We start from the raw sequence: 16,698 nt of genomic DNA on the forward strand, positions 1-16,698 counted from the left end.
AAACCCTAACTCTAACTCACACACCCCAATACAGCCTTCTCCATTGTACCTCATAATAAAAGGCAAAGCAGCACAGCAGGGTCAGTGGCACCTAGACGTCTTCTCCCTGGCTGAAAATGGAGAATGTGGTGAAAATGAAAAAAAAAAAAATTTATTAGGACATAAGAGAAAATACCTAATGAGTTTCATCCCTATTGGGGCACTTGCTCATAGGCACTATGAGCCTAACACGTTTTGTGCGATAGTCTCTCTCGCCCATTATGCACGAAACATGTTAGGCCTTTTCTCTTATATCTTGCTAAATAATCACTACTTTTGCTTTGATTTTTTTTTTGGGAACACTCCAACCACATTCTCAACTTTTTGTCTATAGCTTGCACCCTCAGACTGGAATGAATTTTGAGTTTCTCTTTTTTTTTTAAATTACATTTATGAATGTAATTTGTGTGGTGCCCTCACTTTTACTGCCTATTTTCTTTATTTTTTGCCTTTGGCTTCAGTCCTTTCCTTGGTTCTCTAGTGGCAGTTGTTGACCAGGAGCATGAACAGCTGAAGCCAAACTGGTCCTGGTCTTAGATGTGCATGTTCTTGACTCTTGACCATTGGAGATTCGGATAGAAGAAGTGAAAGCTGGTGGTCACCAACCCAACTATGCTGCTCTACTACCAACATATGATAAATTGGCCCCTTACTGTGGGTTAAACTCAATGGATGAGTTTTTGTTTTCATCCTAAACTCTAGCAACTATGTCTTCTCAAAATGACTGTACAGGAACCCAATGTCATAGGCCAATGATCTAACAATTAGTTTGAAAACAACAAAGCTGGATGACCTGCTTTCTCCGTGAGACCCCAACTTAACATCAGCCTTGTTATTTTCACTCTTCCCAGGCACTGAGACACTAATGTAGCAATGGAAAGGAGAAAACTCGATGTGTGCTCTTATCAAACACAAACAATAGGGATACAGATAAATACGCAGCCATCCCATTAAAAGAAAGAAAACAGGAAGGTGTGTTATCATCATGCTCCAGGGTGGGACTGCGATCATTTTCGGTTGCACCCCGTCTCTGCCACCGATAGGGAAAACTTTAGAAGTTGTCCGATTTCCAAGAACTGGGAGAATAACTGTGAGAAACACTTAATCTTTAATGGAGGAGTTTTAAGGGCAGAGACACATGCGAAGATTCGGGGAGATTTAGTTGCCCAGCGACAAATCACCTCTTTTTCTCATGAATAAAAAAAACAATAGCTTGTACTCAGCTCAGATACAATGAATCCTTTTTGAAGGCAAAACAATCCTTTTGGCTTTAATTAATGTTTAAAAGATTTTCAAGCTGACCTAACATATATATATCTAAATTACGGAAAGATTCCCTTATTCGGAAAGGTCCAGAGCATTCTGGATAATACATCACATACCTATACTGCTACTACTGATACAACTGCAGATTGTTGTATTTTTCTTCATCTATAGGGCAGAGACAGACGAGATTCGGGGAGATTTAGTTGCCCGGTGACAAATCGCCTGTTCTTGGAGCGACTAATCTCCCCGAAAAGCCTCCCCGTTGGCTAGAATCTTAATCACAGGCAGGATGGCACTCGTTTTCCGAAGTCGCCCGAAGTTGCCTCACGAGGAAGTTGCTCAGAGTGGCATTCCGCTGGCGATTTAGATTCTAACCAGCGGGGAGGCAGTTCGGGAAGATTAGTCGCCCGAAGAAGATGCGATTTGTCGCCGGGGCGACTAAATCTCCCCATAAAGGTTTATATAGTAGACAGACTGGGAGTCATTTATCAACACTGGGCAAATTTGCCCATGGGCTGTAACCCATGGCAACCAATCAGATTGCTGCATTCATTGTTCTACTTGCAGCTGGCTTTAAAAAGCTAATTACTGATTGTTTGCTATAGGTAACAGCCCATGGGCAAATTTGCCCAGTGTTGATAAATGAGCCCTACTGTATAGAGACCTTATCCTGAGAATTGGGACACTAAAAATCACACTCATTTTTTCCTTTTTGTTTCATTAGAAGAATAAATAAAGGTAAAAATGACGGCTGCTGTCTGTGTAACCCGCCAACCAGGCACCTACTCCGGATCCTACCAGCTACGCCCCGACAGTACAGGGTAGAAGGTGCTGTGTATGAAATATAAAACCCATGTTAACACAATCAGAAGCCCTCTCTCCCCACCCTTATTTATACAGGCGTATCAGGTGCCATGAGAGTAAATAGCACTGTGTTTGCTTGCACACCTGTTATCAGCCGCCTTATGTTCCTTTATAGTGATACTGGCAGGGCAGCAAATATCATAGGCTCTGTATCTGTACTTGTACGGGCAATATAGCACCATTATATTATGGTCTGGTATTGGCTACATATCTCGATTAGGCTGGACATCACAATTATTGCATTGTATATTGGCCACATATCTGTCCCAGATCAACTGTTCTGCGTCATCTGATAGGGGGAAATTAATTGATCACCATCCCCCCCCTTTAGAGAGGTTGAGTAAGGCAACATGATTGTACTTACATGTCTGTGATTCTGAGGACTTAAATAACTTCTTGGAATCATACCAGACGGTCTTGCAGTCTTCTTGCAGTTTGTAAAATCTTGGCCTTTTCCATGAGCCTGATTTTAACTTGTACAGATTGCTGCCTTTCAGAAGAACCCTCAAATCCTCATCATCTGGCAGTCCTGTTGGTAGAAAGAGAAAGATGCATAGTAAATTCACTCATGTATTATAAGGGATAATGTACCCCCTACTGTAAATGATAAGGATATTAGAAGTCACTGAGGGGTTGTTCTGTGACCATATAAAGGCACAAGGCTGCAGGCTGAGTTATACAGGGAACTCTTGAGTATCACTCATGTATTATAAGGGATAATGTACCCCCTACTGTAAATGATAAGGATATTAGAAGCCACTGAGGGGTTCTGTGACAATATAAAGGCACAAGGCTGCAGGCTGAGTTATACAGGGAACTCTGAGTATCACTCATGTATTATAAGGGATAATGTACCCCTACTGTAAATGATAAGGATATTAGAAGTCACTGAGGGGTTGTTCTGTGACCATATAAAGGCACAAGGCTGCAGGCTGAGTTATACAGGGAACTCTGAGTATCACTCATGTATTATAAGGGATAATGTACCCCTACTGTAAATGAAAAGGATATTAGAAGTCACTGAGGGGTTGTTCTGTGACCATATAAAGGCACAAGGCTGCAGGCTGAGTTATACAGGGAACTCTGAGTATCACTCATGTATTATAAGGGATAATGTACCCCCTACTGTAAAAGATAAGGATATTAGAAGTCACTGAGGAGTTGTTCTGTGACCATATAAAGACACAAGGCTACAGGCTGAGTTATACAGGGAACTCTGAGTATCACTCATGTATTATAAGGGATAATGTACCCCCTACTGTAAATGATAAGGATATTAGAAGTCACTGAGGGGTTCTGTGACCATATAAAGGCACAAGGCTGCAGGCTGAGTTATACAGGGAACTGTGAGTATCACTCATGTATTATAAGGGATAATGTACCCCCTACTGTAAATGATAAGGATATTAGAAGTCACTGAGGGGTTCTGTGACCATATAAAGGCACAAGGCTGCAGGCTGCGTTATACAGGGAACTCTGAGTATCACTCATGTATTATAAGGGATAATGTACCCCCTACTGTAAATGATAAGGATATTAGAAGTCACTGAGGGGTTCTGTGACCATATAAAGACACAGGGCTGAGTTATACAGGGAACTCTGAGTATCACTCATGTATTATAAGGGATAATGTACCCCCTACTGTAAATGATAAGGATATTAGAAGTCACTGAGGGGTTCTGTGACCATATAAAGACACAAGGCTGTAGGCTGAGTTATACAAGGAACTCTGAGTATTGCTCGTGTATTAATACCCCCTACTGTAAATGATAAGGATATCAGTGTTTAGAATGGCTAGACCAACCTGTATCCAATCAGAACATTAGAATGATCACAGGGCTATACCAACCTGTATCCAATCAGAACATTAGAATGATCACAGGGCTAGACCAACCTGTATCCAATCAGAAATTAGAATGATCACAGGGCTAGACCAACCTGTATCTAATCAGAACATTAGAATGATCACAGGGCTAGACCAACCTGTATCCAATCAGAGCATTAGAATGATCACAGGGCTAGACCAACCTGTATCCAATCAGAGCATTAGAGCCAATGAGAGTTCTGAAACAGTCACAAGAACAATTTTCACAAAGCCAATTGTCAAGTTCACAAGTTGTTCACATGAGTTGACGAACCCTTGACCTTATGAAACAAGAGCTTACACTCGCACTGTATGGAATCTGTAACCAGTAAGAGAGAACTCTGCCTTGGGACATCAGACTGGTTAGTAACTTCCTCAATGTATCGCTGTACAAACCAGTGGAGCAAGGCTGCGGTATGTATCTTTTATAGAAACAGGGACATATCACGGTTCCACAGAAGTACCTAGTACCTTAAATACAGAGGTATGTATCTGCAGAGGTGGCATGGCCTGGGGGAAGACTGGATTTGCAGGGCCCTTTTATATAATCGAAGTGTGCATTTGGCCCCTCGGCGGCTGCTGCTAAACTATCTGGCTAAAGATAAACGTTGTAAAGCTGTGACCTCCCCTGTGGCCCAAAAGCAATAAACCTGCCTTCCTGTAATAATTCCTCTGCTATAACAATGGGCTGAGCTCTGGCAGGCCCAAAGGCTACACCCAAAATTCAAGAACAACATCCTGATATCCCTGAGCTGAAAACACACTGTATGGGCTGTAGTATCACCTGCACTGCTCTGAACGTTCAGATAAAATAGAGAGGGATCCACCATAGTTCAAGCTTATGGTAAGATTAATCTCCCGACCATTGGAAAATCTTTTCCTTATCTAGTGGCCCTGCTAGTCTGCAAGGTCTCTAGGCCACTACAGTAGCCTCACTGTGGTACCTGAACCATCCGACACACCAGTGTTATACTGGAGATCCACCATCCCACAAGCCAATGCAAAGTTACAGTGAGGGGCCATATCAAAACCTTATTTATCCCTTTAGATCAACCATCCCACAAACCAGTGCTTTGTTATACTGAGGGACCACAGTAAATCCATTTATCCCTGAAGATCCTCCATCTCACAAACCAATGCCGTTTTACACTGAAGGACCATCCCAAAACAATATATATCCCTGGAGGTCCACCAGCCCACAAGCTAATGCCATGTTACAATGAAGGACCAAACCAAAACCATACTTATCCCTAGAGATCCACCATCCCACAAGCTAATGCAGTGTTACACATATGGACCATACCAAAACTATGTATATCCCTGGGGGTCCACCATCCCAACAAGTAAATGCCGTTTTACAATGAAGGACCATTTCAAAACTATATTTATCCCTAGAGAGCTCACACCACAAACCATTGCCTTGTTATACTGAGGGACACAGTAAATCCATATTCATCCTTGAAGATCCACCCTCCCACAAGCCAATGCTGTTTTACACTGCAGGACCATCCCAAAACCATATATATCCCTGGTGGACCACCATCCCACAAGCCAACGCCATGTTACAATGAAGGACCTTACCAAAACCATATTTATGCCTGGAGGTCCCCCATCCCACAAGCCAATGCTGTTTTACACTGGACGACCATCCTAAAACCATATGTATGCCTGGAGGTCCACCATCCCTCAAGTCAATGCTATGTTACAAATAAAGAATATCCCCAAACCATATTTATCCCTGGAGGTCCCCCATCCCACAAGCCAATGCTGTTTTACACTAGACAACCATCCTAAAACCATATATATGCCTGGAGGTCCACTATCCCTCAAGTCAATGCTGTGTTACAAATAAAGAATATCCAAAAACCAATATTTATCCCTGGAGATCCACCATCCAACAAGCCAATGCTGAACGGGGAACTAAGTCTTAATACTTAATGAGGCAACTAATTCTTAATATAAATACTCCATAGATATGAAGTTGTTTGGGATAAAACATTGAGCCCGTTTTTTTTTGTCACTCAAAATCATGTTTTCCAGCCAATGTGCTTATCTGGAGCCAGTAACACACCTAAAACTGTAAGTGCTGGGAGGTGGGACATCATATACCCTGGAACTAACAAGCAGCGCCAGAGGGGCCATTGTACATGTTCTCTGGGACTGTAAATGAGTTGCCCCCTTTTCTGCTGTAACAGCAAAGCCAAGGAATCACCCTAATTAAGTTCATGATCATTTGGCCCCTGGGGGTGCAATTGCTCTGGAGGAGGTGAAGAGACGATGGAGACCGAGGAAGCAGGTGATTTAGGAGCATGGAGATGGAGAAGGGTAAAGAGGGGAGCGCTGAGCAGAGGGCTGAATAGGATTTTATGGAGGGAAAGGGAGCTGCACCCTTGGCTCAGTTTGATGTTGCACTACAATATAATACACTACAATACTATAATACACTATAATACATTACCCTGCTTCCCCTGACATTTAATTATTATAAAAGGCACTTTCTATTGTGCCCAGTCATAAAAGTAAAAGGGCAGAGCCTGCTTCTCACATTACATCCAAATGAATAAATGAAACGTGAATAAACTCACATTTGTTGGATATTCTTAAACTTCTGAACCAGGAAGTCACTGCTACTAGTCAGCAATGTGTCACACGGGGGGGGGGGGTTAAAATTTGTTCTAGGAAATACAATGAGGCTCATTAATCCAAAAATTAGCAGCAGGGCAGTAACACACTACAATCAATTAATTATCAGATTTTTCTTAGCCAGCCGCAGGTGAAATACGAAGAGCAAAATTTTAATTTGGTTACCATGGTTTACTGACCATTTACCCAGTTAACCCCCCAGTGTGTGATATTAGCCCCCACCACCATCATGCCCCCCCCTCCACTTAACTTGATGTTAATAAACAGAAGGTGAGAGGTGCCCCATCAACCAAACAGACAATGAGCAACAAATCCACTGCCCTGTGAATAAAGAGCTGCCACAAATCTATGGATAAGATATACAAGTGCCTTTGTTCCCTACAGACAAGAATTGGTTAAATGGCAGAATTAACACTTCTTCTGCTGGAGAGAAAACCTGTTCTGAGAGACGGTGAGTCTGAAATCCGAGAGGGTAATTGTCTGGTTCCTTTCTATGGGCACTGGGTATGGCAATGGTATCTTGTTTCACCATCTCACTCCCGGCACAGGCAGGCTGGGGGCATGGGAGCCTCAACATACACTGAACATACATGTTTATCTAATGTGCAAGTAAGTGCAACCCCATGGCTACATGCAGCTTTATATTCAGGTGGATCCTTGTGCTTCAGCCTCATGGAGATCATGGTGCAACCAAAATATGTTGTGTGCAAATTGCAGCACTGTAATCAGTTACCTGCAATCTCCTACAGTATACATAGTGGCAGGAAGTGTGGCATGCATAGTGGCAGGAAGTGCAGAATGCATAGTGGCAATAAGTGCGGCAAGCATAGTGGTAGGATGCGGCATGCATAGTGGTAGGAAGTGCGGCATGAATAGTGGTAGGAAGTGCGGCATGCATCATGGCAGGAAGTGCGGCATGCATCGTGGCAGGAAGTGCGGCATGAATAGTGGTAGGAAGTGTGGCATGCATCATGGCAGGAAGTGCGGCATGCATAGTGGTAGGAAGTGCGGCATGCATAGTGGTAGGAAGTGCGGCATGCATAGTGGCAGGAAGTGTGGCATGCATCGTGGTAGGAAGTGCGGCATGCATAGTGGCAGGAAATGCAGAATGCATAGTGGCAATAAGTGCTGCATGCATAGTGGTAGGATGCGGCATGCATAGTGGTAGGATGCGGCATGCATAGTGGTAGGATGCGGCATGCATAGTGGTAGGATGCGGCATGCATAGTGGTAGGAAGTGCGGCATGCATAGTGGCAGGAAATGCAGAATGCATAGTGGCAATAAGTGCGGCATGCATAGTGGTAGGGTGCGGCATGCATAGTGGTAGGATGCGGCATGCATAGTGGTAGGAAGTGCGGCATGCATAGTGGCAGGAAATGCAGAATGCATAGTGGCAATAAGTGCGGCATGCATAGTGGTAGGATGCGGCATGCATAGTGGTAGGATGCGGCATGCATAGTGGTAGGATGCGGCATGCATAGTGGTAGGATGCGGCATGCATAGTGGTAGGATGCGGCATGCATAGTGGTAGGATGCGGCATGCATAGTGGTAGGATGCGGCATGCATAGTGGTAGGATGCGGCATGCATAGTGGTAGGATGCGGCATGCATAGTGGCAGGAAGTGCGGCATGCATAGTGGCAGGAAGTGCGGCATGCATAGTGGCAGGAAAAATAGACTGCATAGTGGCAATAAGTGTGGCATGCATAGCAGAACAGCCCCAGCAAATAGAGTGACTTTTTGACATGTTTGTGGCCTTCCTGACAAACTGATAGCCCAACTGCCCAACTGATAGCCCCCCCACACTAGTCCATGCTTTCAGACAATGGCCGTCCATGGAAGAGACCCCCAATAAAAAGTTATTTGCAGATTTTTAAGGGCTTCTTCATACTACAGACTATAGAGTAACTCAGATTGGGATTGAGTGTGGCCCTCCTGTGCCCTGGCTTTTATATCTAAGGCCCCTGTGTCAATAGAACAGTCGCATCTTGATGACAAGTAATGTCATTTGTTCCCAAACCCATAACTCACAGAAATCAATCAGCAATTAGTTCCCATCAGTCAAGTGCAGACAGTCAAGTGACAAGTCAAGAGTGAGTTTATTGTCATTTCATCCATATACGTTTGAACAGTGAAACGAAACAACGTTCCTCTAGGACCCTGGTGCTACACACAACATAGATGTACCGGACACAGACAAAAAGTGCAAGTGCAAAAATAACTCCTGCAAGACAGGACAGTATAGTGCAGGGACAGGACAAGACAGAGCACACTCAGCAGATGTAATATGTTTAGTAAATAATGCTAAACGTCAGACATGATGGGTGTATCATTGTGATAAGACAGTAGTAAGAACATGATAAAGAACATGATAAAGTGCAGATGTGCTCATAGAGAACAATTGTATCCAAGAACAGTTCTGATTGGCTGCTGTAGGTTCCAACTCCAGGAATACACCGATAGTTTGACTGCAATCAGCCCATATAGTTAAGTGTAAATAAAAAGCTATAATTGTGCCCAAACTCCCCCTTTTCTTGTGAATATGCAGCAATGGAGCCACAAAGAGAACGGAACGCTCCACTGAGCAGAAAGAGTCGCATGATCCAATTTATTTCTCTATCAAAGGACAAATTAACCCTCTACAATAACTCACAAAACATGAAAGGATTGCGGTGTGAAAGGTTTCTCATTATCCCCAGCCAGACACAACATGAGCAAGAATAATACAGGTGCGCAGCTCCCCCAGACACACCTGAGAACTGACTCCGGGCCCCCCGTGTTGGGCTGGAGACAATCTGCAGGGGAGCAGCCAATCAACACTCTCTTAACTGATTACACAGAGAGGAGAGGTGAGTGAATGGGATCCTTTTAAAGAGAGGTTTCATCATTTTCCCAAACATGAATATAATCCCTGATCAGTAAAAAAAAGAGCCACTGGCCATTTCTGGGACCTGTATCATTATACAGTGGTAAAACAAATATTGTGGCCGGTTATGGTGACAGCATTGATTATCTGAGAAATAAACTGTACACATGTAAGTGCAGAATGCCTTTCTGTAATTCAGAACTTTCTGGATAACAGGTTTCCGGATAACAGATCCTATTCCACTGAACCCCCGAATCCATCTCGAAATATTCAGCCGAAAACCGAACAGAATCCTAATTTTTATATGCAAATTAGCGGTGGTAAGGGGAAACCATTTTTTTAACTTCCTTCTTCACGCAATTTCCCTCCCCGCCCCTAGTTTGCATATGCAAATTAGGATTCTGATTCGGTTCAGCCGGGCAAAAGGATTCGGCCAAATCCTGCTGAAAAAGGCAGAATCCCGAACCGAATCCTGGATTCGGTGCATCCCTAATATATATATATATATATATATATATACACACTGGTTTTAGGGCAGAGACAGAAGCAAAGATTCGGGGAGATTTAGTTGCTCGGCGACTAATCACCTCTTCTTCGGGCGACTAATCTCCCTGAAAAGCCTTCGCGTCGGCTAGAATCTCAATCTCCAGCGGAATGACACTTGGAGTGCTTCGTTTTCTGAAGTCGCCTCACCAGGAAACTTTGGGCGACTTCGGAAAATAAAGCGCTCCGAGTGCCATCCCTCCGGCGATTTACACTGTAGCCAGCGGGAAGGCATTGCGTGGAGATTAGTCGACCCAAGGAATACAGTATGTGATTTGCTGCTGGGCGACTAAATCTCCCCGATTCCCGAATCTCCATGTGTGTCTCTGCCCTTAATGTTTCATGAGAAGCACAATCCCTAATATACAGGTTACCTTATCATCCAGAGGGGAGGTGCAACAATAAGCAGACGCTGTGCCTTTAATAGGCCCCTGGGTCACCCTATAGCCACACACAGACTTATAAGAAATGACAGAGGGGGCAGAGGTGGGGGGCACATGATTTGGGATGGGGTGAAGCACAGAAATCACTTTTGGAGATAGATCTGTGGGTGCAAGAAATAGGGGCTCACTGAGGGAATGTGCAGATTAAGAGTGTAAGTGGGAGGAGGGGCTTCTTTAAGAAAGTGGGCGTGTCTGGGGAAGTTGCTGCTGCTGCTGCTGATAAGTGATGTGTCCCTCAGGGGAAGGGGGATAGAGTAGCACCTGTGAGTGAAGTTCTTACCCAGTTGCTTAGAGTTCAGCTGCGCCTCCTGCCTCTTGCTCTCCTGCCTCTCCTCCTCCTGCACCTGCTCCTGGGACTTAGATCGGGAGGGCTGTCTCCTCACACACTGCATCCTGCTCCCCGGACTCTACTGCTCTCCCGAGCTCCTGCCCCGACTGCTGCATAGGGAGGGGGCGTGTCGGGGGAGGAGTCCGGGGCAGACTGTGCGCCTATCAATAATATCAGGGGTGTGTGGGTGTTGATAAGGCTGCAATGGACTTTATTATAGGCGAGTACATAATGGGCACAGCAGGGGGAGGATAATTACACACATACACATGGGCCAGCCATCTCCAGTTGTCACTGAACTACACCTCTCCTTTTCTCTCCAGGTGTCCCTGGCCTACACTTCCCATCATCCCCTGTGGCTCTCCATCAATGAGTCAGTTCAGTGGCATAACTAGATATTACTGGGCCCCACTGCAGATTATTTTTCAGGCCTCCAGGTTGACCAGTTTTACCAATATTTATTTAGATTGTATATGAATTAGGATCTCATGGGGCCCCTATACCTCCTGGGCCCCCCAGCTGCAGGGTCTGCTTCCTCTATAGTTACACCCCTGAGTCAGTTACACAGTTTGGCATCTCCCATTGCTCCCTGCTGTCCCTGCACTACACCAGGGTTGCCTGTTTTCCAGCCAAATTGGGCTACTAATTTAAAGCCCAGGCGAGGTTTGAGAGTACAAACTGGCCAAGGTACAGATTGGGGCTACTTTTTGGGCCTTTGGTTTGTACTTTATAAACCAACCAAAGTTTTTTTTTGCCCAAATGTGCCGAGCCTGTGCCTCCTCCTTGGGTAATGTAGTTTTTGGTGACTGCCAAGTTTAATGTAAGACTACAATACCCAGCATGCAATGGGACTGACGCGTAGCATTCGGGAGTTACCAGATTTTGGGCTCTGTATTTTCTGATGACTTTCCTCAATCTGCCAGCCACCAAAATACTAGAGGTTGACCTATTTTACCAATATTTATTGATATTACATATGTTTTAGGGCCTCATTGGGCCCCTATACCCCCAACCGACTGGCGAATCTGCCCATTTTGCTTCAAGGAAAAATTTGAAAAAGCCATATTTTCATACATATTTCTTTTTTTTTTTTTGGACTTTTTTTCACTGCACATATTGTGCTATTTTTGGGGTACTTTTAAAGAACCTCTTGGCTAGTTTTGGGCTGGTTTTGTCGCTGACTTTGGCTGGTTTTGAAAACTTGCCAACCCTGCACTACACATTCTAGGAGCAGGTATTGATGATTAGGTGACATTCAGAAACAGCTGCAGGGAATTTTGGGAGGTGTAGTTCAACAACAACTAGAAAATGACAAATGAACACGGGATGTGATATTTGCCTTGAAAAGTATTGATTTGGGTGTCAGCGACCCCACCTACGATACCAGGGCTGCAACTCTGATTGGATCAGATTGAAAGGGGGTCAAATCCTACCAGGAATCACAGTGAACACGTTGTGCAGAGACTACAATCAGCCAGACAGACAATAAGAACATCCATGCACTGAACACACACACCTATACATCAGTCTTACCTGCAGTAAAGGGGATACCTGCCTTTAGTTTGCATTTAAACAGTGACACCTACTGTTAGGACTCAGCAACTGTATCCATTAAAGGTTGGTTCAGCGTTAAGTTAACTTTTGTTATGTTACAGAATGGCCAATTCTAAGCAACTTTTCAATTGGTCTTCATTATTTATTTTTTAATAGTTTTTAAAGTATTTGCCTTCTTCTTCTGACTCTTTCCAGCTTTCAAATGGGGGTCACCGACCCCATCCAAAAAACAAATGCTCTGTAAGGCTACACATGTGTTGTTGTTGCTTTTTATTACTCCTGTTTCTATTCAGGCCTCTCCTATTTATATCCCCATCTTTTTTTCAAATCAATATATCGTCGCTTGGGTAATTTGGACCCTAGTAACCAGAATGCTGAAACTGCAAACGGGAGAGCTGCTGAATAAAAAGCTAAATAACTCAAAAACCACAAATGATAAAAAAAGAAAACCAATTGCAAATTGTCCATCTCCATGTCATACTAACAGTTAATTTAAAGGTGAACAACCCCTTGTGTGGGTTCAGGGACTGGGTTCAGGATGCAAATTAGGAGACCACCAGTAATTAGGGTTGGATGTGGGTCACACTGGTGAAGTAGACTCTTAGTCTTCTCCTGAAGATTCCCTGTGGGCACAGAAGTGATGCACAGATGGGGGATACATTTTTGGTGGGGGTCCTACAGGCAGGATTGTATTTACCATATAGGCACTTAAAGGGCATGTAAAGGCAACAAAATAAAATCCCATTTTTACTTTCTTTAATGAAAAAGAAACCTATCTCCAATATACTTTAATTACAAAATGTGTACCGTTTTTATAAGAAACCTGACTGTATGCAGTGAAATTCTCCCTTCATTTACTGCTGTGGATAGGAATTGTCAGACAGTCCCTAACTGCTCTGCAGGGAAACAATCATACTTATGAACAGAATGGGGAGCCCCCACCTTACTTCCCAGCCATGCAGAACTCAAGCAGCTTTGTTTGTTTCCCTGTAGAGCAGTTGGCGACTGTGTAGAGATTTGTATTAGGGATGCACCGAATCCACTATTTGAGATTAGGCCGAATCCTTGGTGAAAGATTCGGCCGAATACCGAACCGAATCCGAATCCTAATTTCCATATGCAAATTAGGGGCAGGAAAGGAAAAAGTGGAAACAATTCTTCTTTTGTGGTCGAAAAGTCACGTGATTTCCCTACCCACCCCTAATTTACATATGCAAATTAGGATTCGGCCGAATCCAAATCCTGCTGAAAAAGGCCGAGTCCTGGCCGAATCCCGAACCGAATCCTGGATTCGGTGCATACCTAATTTGTAGTGGATTTTATTTTTGCCTTTACATCCTCTTTACTGTTTCCAACTCCAGCTGCAGGGACAAAGATCATGGAGCCAGATTTAAACAGATAAACTGGGAGAGTTGGAGAAAGTGTGTATTAAACAATACAAAAACTATAAAATCCACATTAGATTACATGACAACACAGGACCCAGTGCAGTCTGTATATTGTGATTATTAATCAGTCTTGCTGTATCGGCTTCTGGCAGATATTATTTGATTGGGCTGTTTTGATCATTTATGACGATCCCTAAGCAGCCCAGACCCCACTGAGCATGTGCACAGTCTTGGTCTTGCAAAGATGTTTAAGAGGGCAGCCCTCAAATGTCTATAAGTTTTTGTGCACATCACTACATTGAGAAAGCAAAAGTCAGAGCAAAATAATACTGGTATTGCACAAACAATACTAACCATGGTTCCCTCTAATTCCTTCTCAGCTATGTGCGCAAAAAAAATAATTTTTAAACTTTTTTTACTGTACGCGCAGTTAAGAATAAATGCAAAATTTAGTATTTTCACACAAAATTCTGCACGCAACCCTTAGAGAGAACATTGGTACTAACCCAGTTTTATATATAATATAAGTAATAATATAAGTAATTCTAAAACCCACTTTTATCACTGGTAGCCCAAATGTTTTTAGAAGATTTCATATATTTTCTGTTAGTGGGTACAGTGCTGAGTGCAAAACTGCATGCTTGTGCATGGCGACACGCCACATGCAACACGACAGAAAGCTCTTGTGCACAAGGCATGATGTACTAATGTGCAAGGAAAATCTGTATGTTACACAGGCCACTTGTATGTGTATTGTATGGGGCTCCCTTTGCACTCAGCTTCTACAATGTTGCTCATATTTACAGTAAAAAAGTTGAGCATCGACATTGCAGCAAAGCTTGCGCCCATCAGGGAGTACCGCAGTCATGGATCTCATTGCAGAGGGGCAGCAAGAGACACAAAAGTGCAATACGTGTGTTGCAAGGGGGCTGGGCTTGTGGTGAGTGGACAATGTTTGGGAGGGTCATAAGTGGGGTAGCTGCTGATGGGGTGCGACTGTTTTTTTTCTTTATTCGTTTTTGGTTGAGCCCAATGACCAGGGTAACTGGTTCTGCCGTGTGTCTCACTGTGACTGTAAGTGTAATAAAGCCATAAAGAAAGACTGGACTGACATTTTTGTACCAGAAAGTAAAAACTGCACCACAAAAAGTGACAGTAAAGTAGCAGTACTGTAATTCATGCCTCTCCCAGGCTTCTCCACTGTCCCACATAATATTCTTATTGATGGCAAGCACAGGTAAGGCATTTGACGAGTGGGGAAGGGACAATGAACCCCAATATCTGTTCTGCACTTGCCCCCCTTGGATTCATCCTCTTGGATTCAGCTCCTCCTTCCCTGTACAGAAATAAAGGGGTGAATCTCTGAGCTTTCCTGGAAACCTTTCATTTGTATGTATTTATATTTGCCCTTTGGGGAGTAATTACTCTGCTGAGTAACCCACACCCAGCCCTCGGTGCCTATTAGGATGTTTGTGTTGTACACACGAGGGATGGGCCAGCTCATACTTCTAGCATCAAATAGACACAACATGTGTTGTAACTAAGGAGACACAATCACAATGGGAACACAACCCTTATGTAATGTGTGGGTCTTCAAATAGGCATGATGCAATTTTTCAGCAATAATTGTGTCACCTAAGGGGTCTGTAGAGACCCAGTGGATAAGGACTCATCCAGGGCCTAGTGTTGTACTCAATCAATAAGAATTCCCACGGAATAGTGTTAATCCGAAGACTAATGAGAGTATAATATCTGGCCAAAAAAAGGCCAGGTTTAAAAATCCTGGATCGAGGAATTTACTGGTTCATTTATGTGGTCCCTGATTTGACTGTATTTTCAGGGTTATGATCTGATCATTGGGCCTTAGGGCCCACGATAAGATCAGGCTGATATCTCAAGGTGGGCATATTGGGGAGAGATCCTCTCTTGGGTGACGTTGCCAAACTAGCTGATTGTGTATGGCCACCTTATGGCTCTGCATTTTCAGGTTCACTGATGGCCTCACAGCACTGAATTACGTCATTGGTCAATCAACTTTGGTATGTTAATTGGCTTGAGTTGGAATTGACTGAAAACATACACTAAAATGTCTTGAAAGTCAGGACCCCTCTGGATTCTCTTGCTTCTAGGAACCATTTAATAGAGGGTCTGCAATGTCCCAGATCCCACATTTTGTGCAAGTTCCTGACAGGTTTGTGCGGCAGGAGATGGACAAATGTCACATAGACGGACTTACACATGTCTACAAATAATGTGACTGATATTAGAGGGGTGGAGAACTAAAGCCCCCCAATAAGAAAAGCCCCTGTCTACTACCCTAGGTAGTCCTGCCTCCCTGCTTCCCCCGCATATTTAGATACCCCTGAAATTGCCCTTAACACTTTGCTCAAGTATTGGTGCAGATTGAGCAGAGTAAAGGTGGCCATAGACTCATAGATCCGCTCGTTTGGCGACATCGCCAAACGAGCAGATCTTTCCCCGATATGCCACTAACGGCATGGCTATATCGGGTGTAATTTGAACGTTCGGCCGTATGGCCGAACAATCGAATTACGATGCGCCAGGGGCTCCAACGGGTCGGTCGGTTAAAAATCAAACCTTCCCGATCGATATCGTGGCCAGATTTCGGGAAGACCCATCTGAAGCCCCCATACACGGGCAGATAAGCTGTCAAATTGGTTCAAACGACCGATATCGGCAGCTTTATCTGCCCGTGTATGGCCACCTTAAGCGCAGCAGAGCTCATAGGCGCCACCTTCAGTATCTCTGATCTTCTTCGGCTCCTCTTGCCTTTGGCAATTTCCGGCACTTTAAGTGCATGCGCAATTGCTACAACCCGGGAGACTGCCCCAACTGTACAAGTCCCAATGCAGCGCATTCAGAGATCCTGAAGGTGGCGC

General features: G+C 44.0%; 1 protein-coding gene across 2 annotated transcripts in view; it reads right to left on the reverse strand.

Annotated features, from left to right (window-relative positions):
* The window catches only part of plcd1.S (phospholipase C delta 1 S homeolog), a 53,901-nt gene that overhangs the window by 25,612 nt on the left and 11,591 nt on the right, over positions 1-16,698 (reverse strand). Inside the window, exons 1-2 of one of the 2 annotated variants that reach the window (XM_018268983.2) lie at positions 10,809-11,035; positions 2,534-2,698 (exon numbers count right to left, since the gene is read on the reverse strand). In XM_018268983.2, the coding sequence (XP_018124472.1) occupies positions 2,534-2,698; positions 10,809-10,920 (277 nt within the window). In that variant the 5' untranslated portion in view covers positions 10,921-11,035. Of the gene's footprint in view, positions 1-2,533; positions 2,699-10,808; positions 11,036-16,698 lie in introns of those variants that run through there. The other variant, XM_018268984.2, reaches the window with a different exon arrangement.

The sequence above is a fragment of the Xenopus laevis genome, chromosome 6S, assembly GCF_017654675.1.
Source record: "Xenopus laevis strain J_2021 chromosome 6S, Xenopus_laevis_v10.1, whole genome shotgun sequence".
Taxonomy (NCBI): domain Eukaryota; kingdom Metazoa; phylum Chordata; class Amphibia; order Anura; family Pipidae; genus Xenopus; species Xenopus laevis.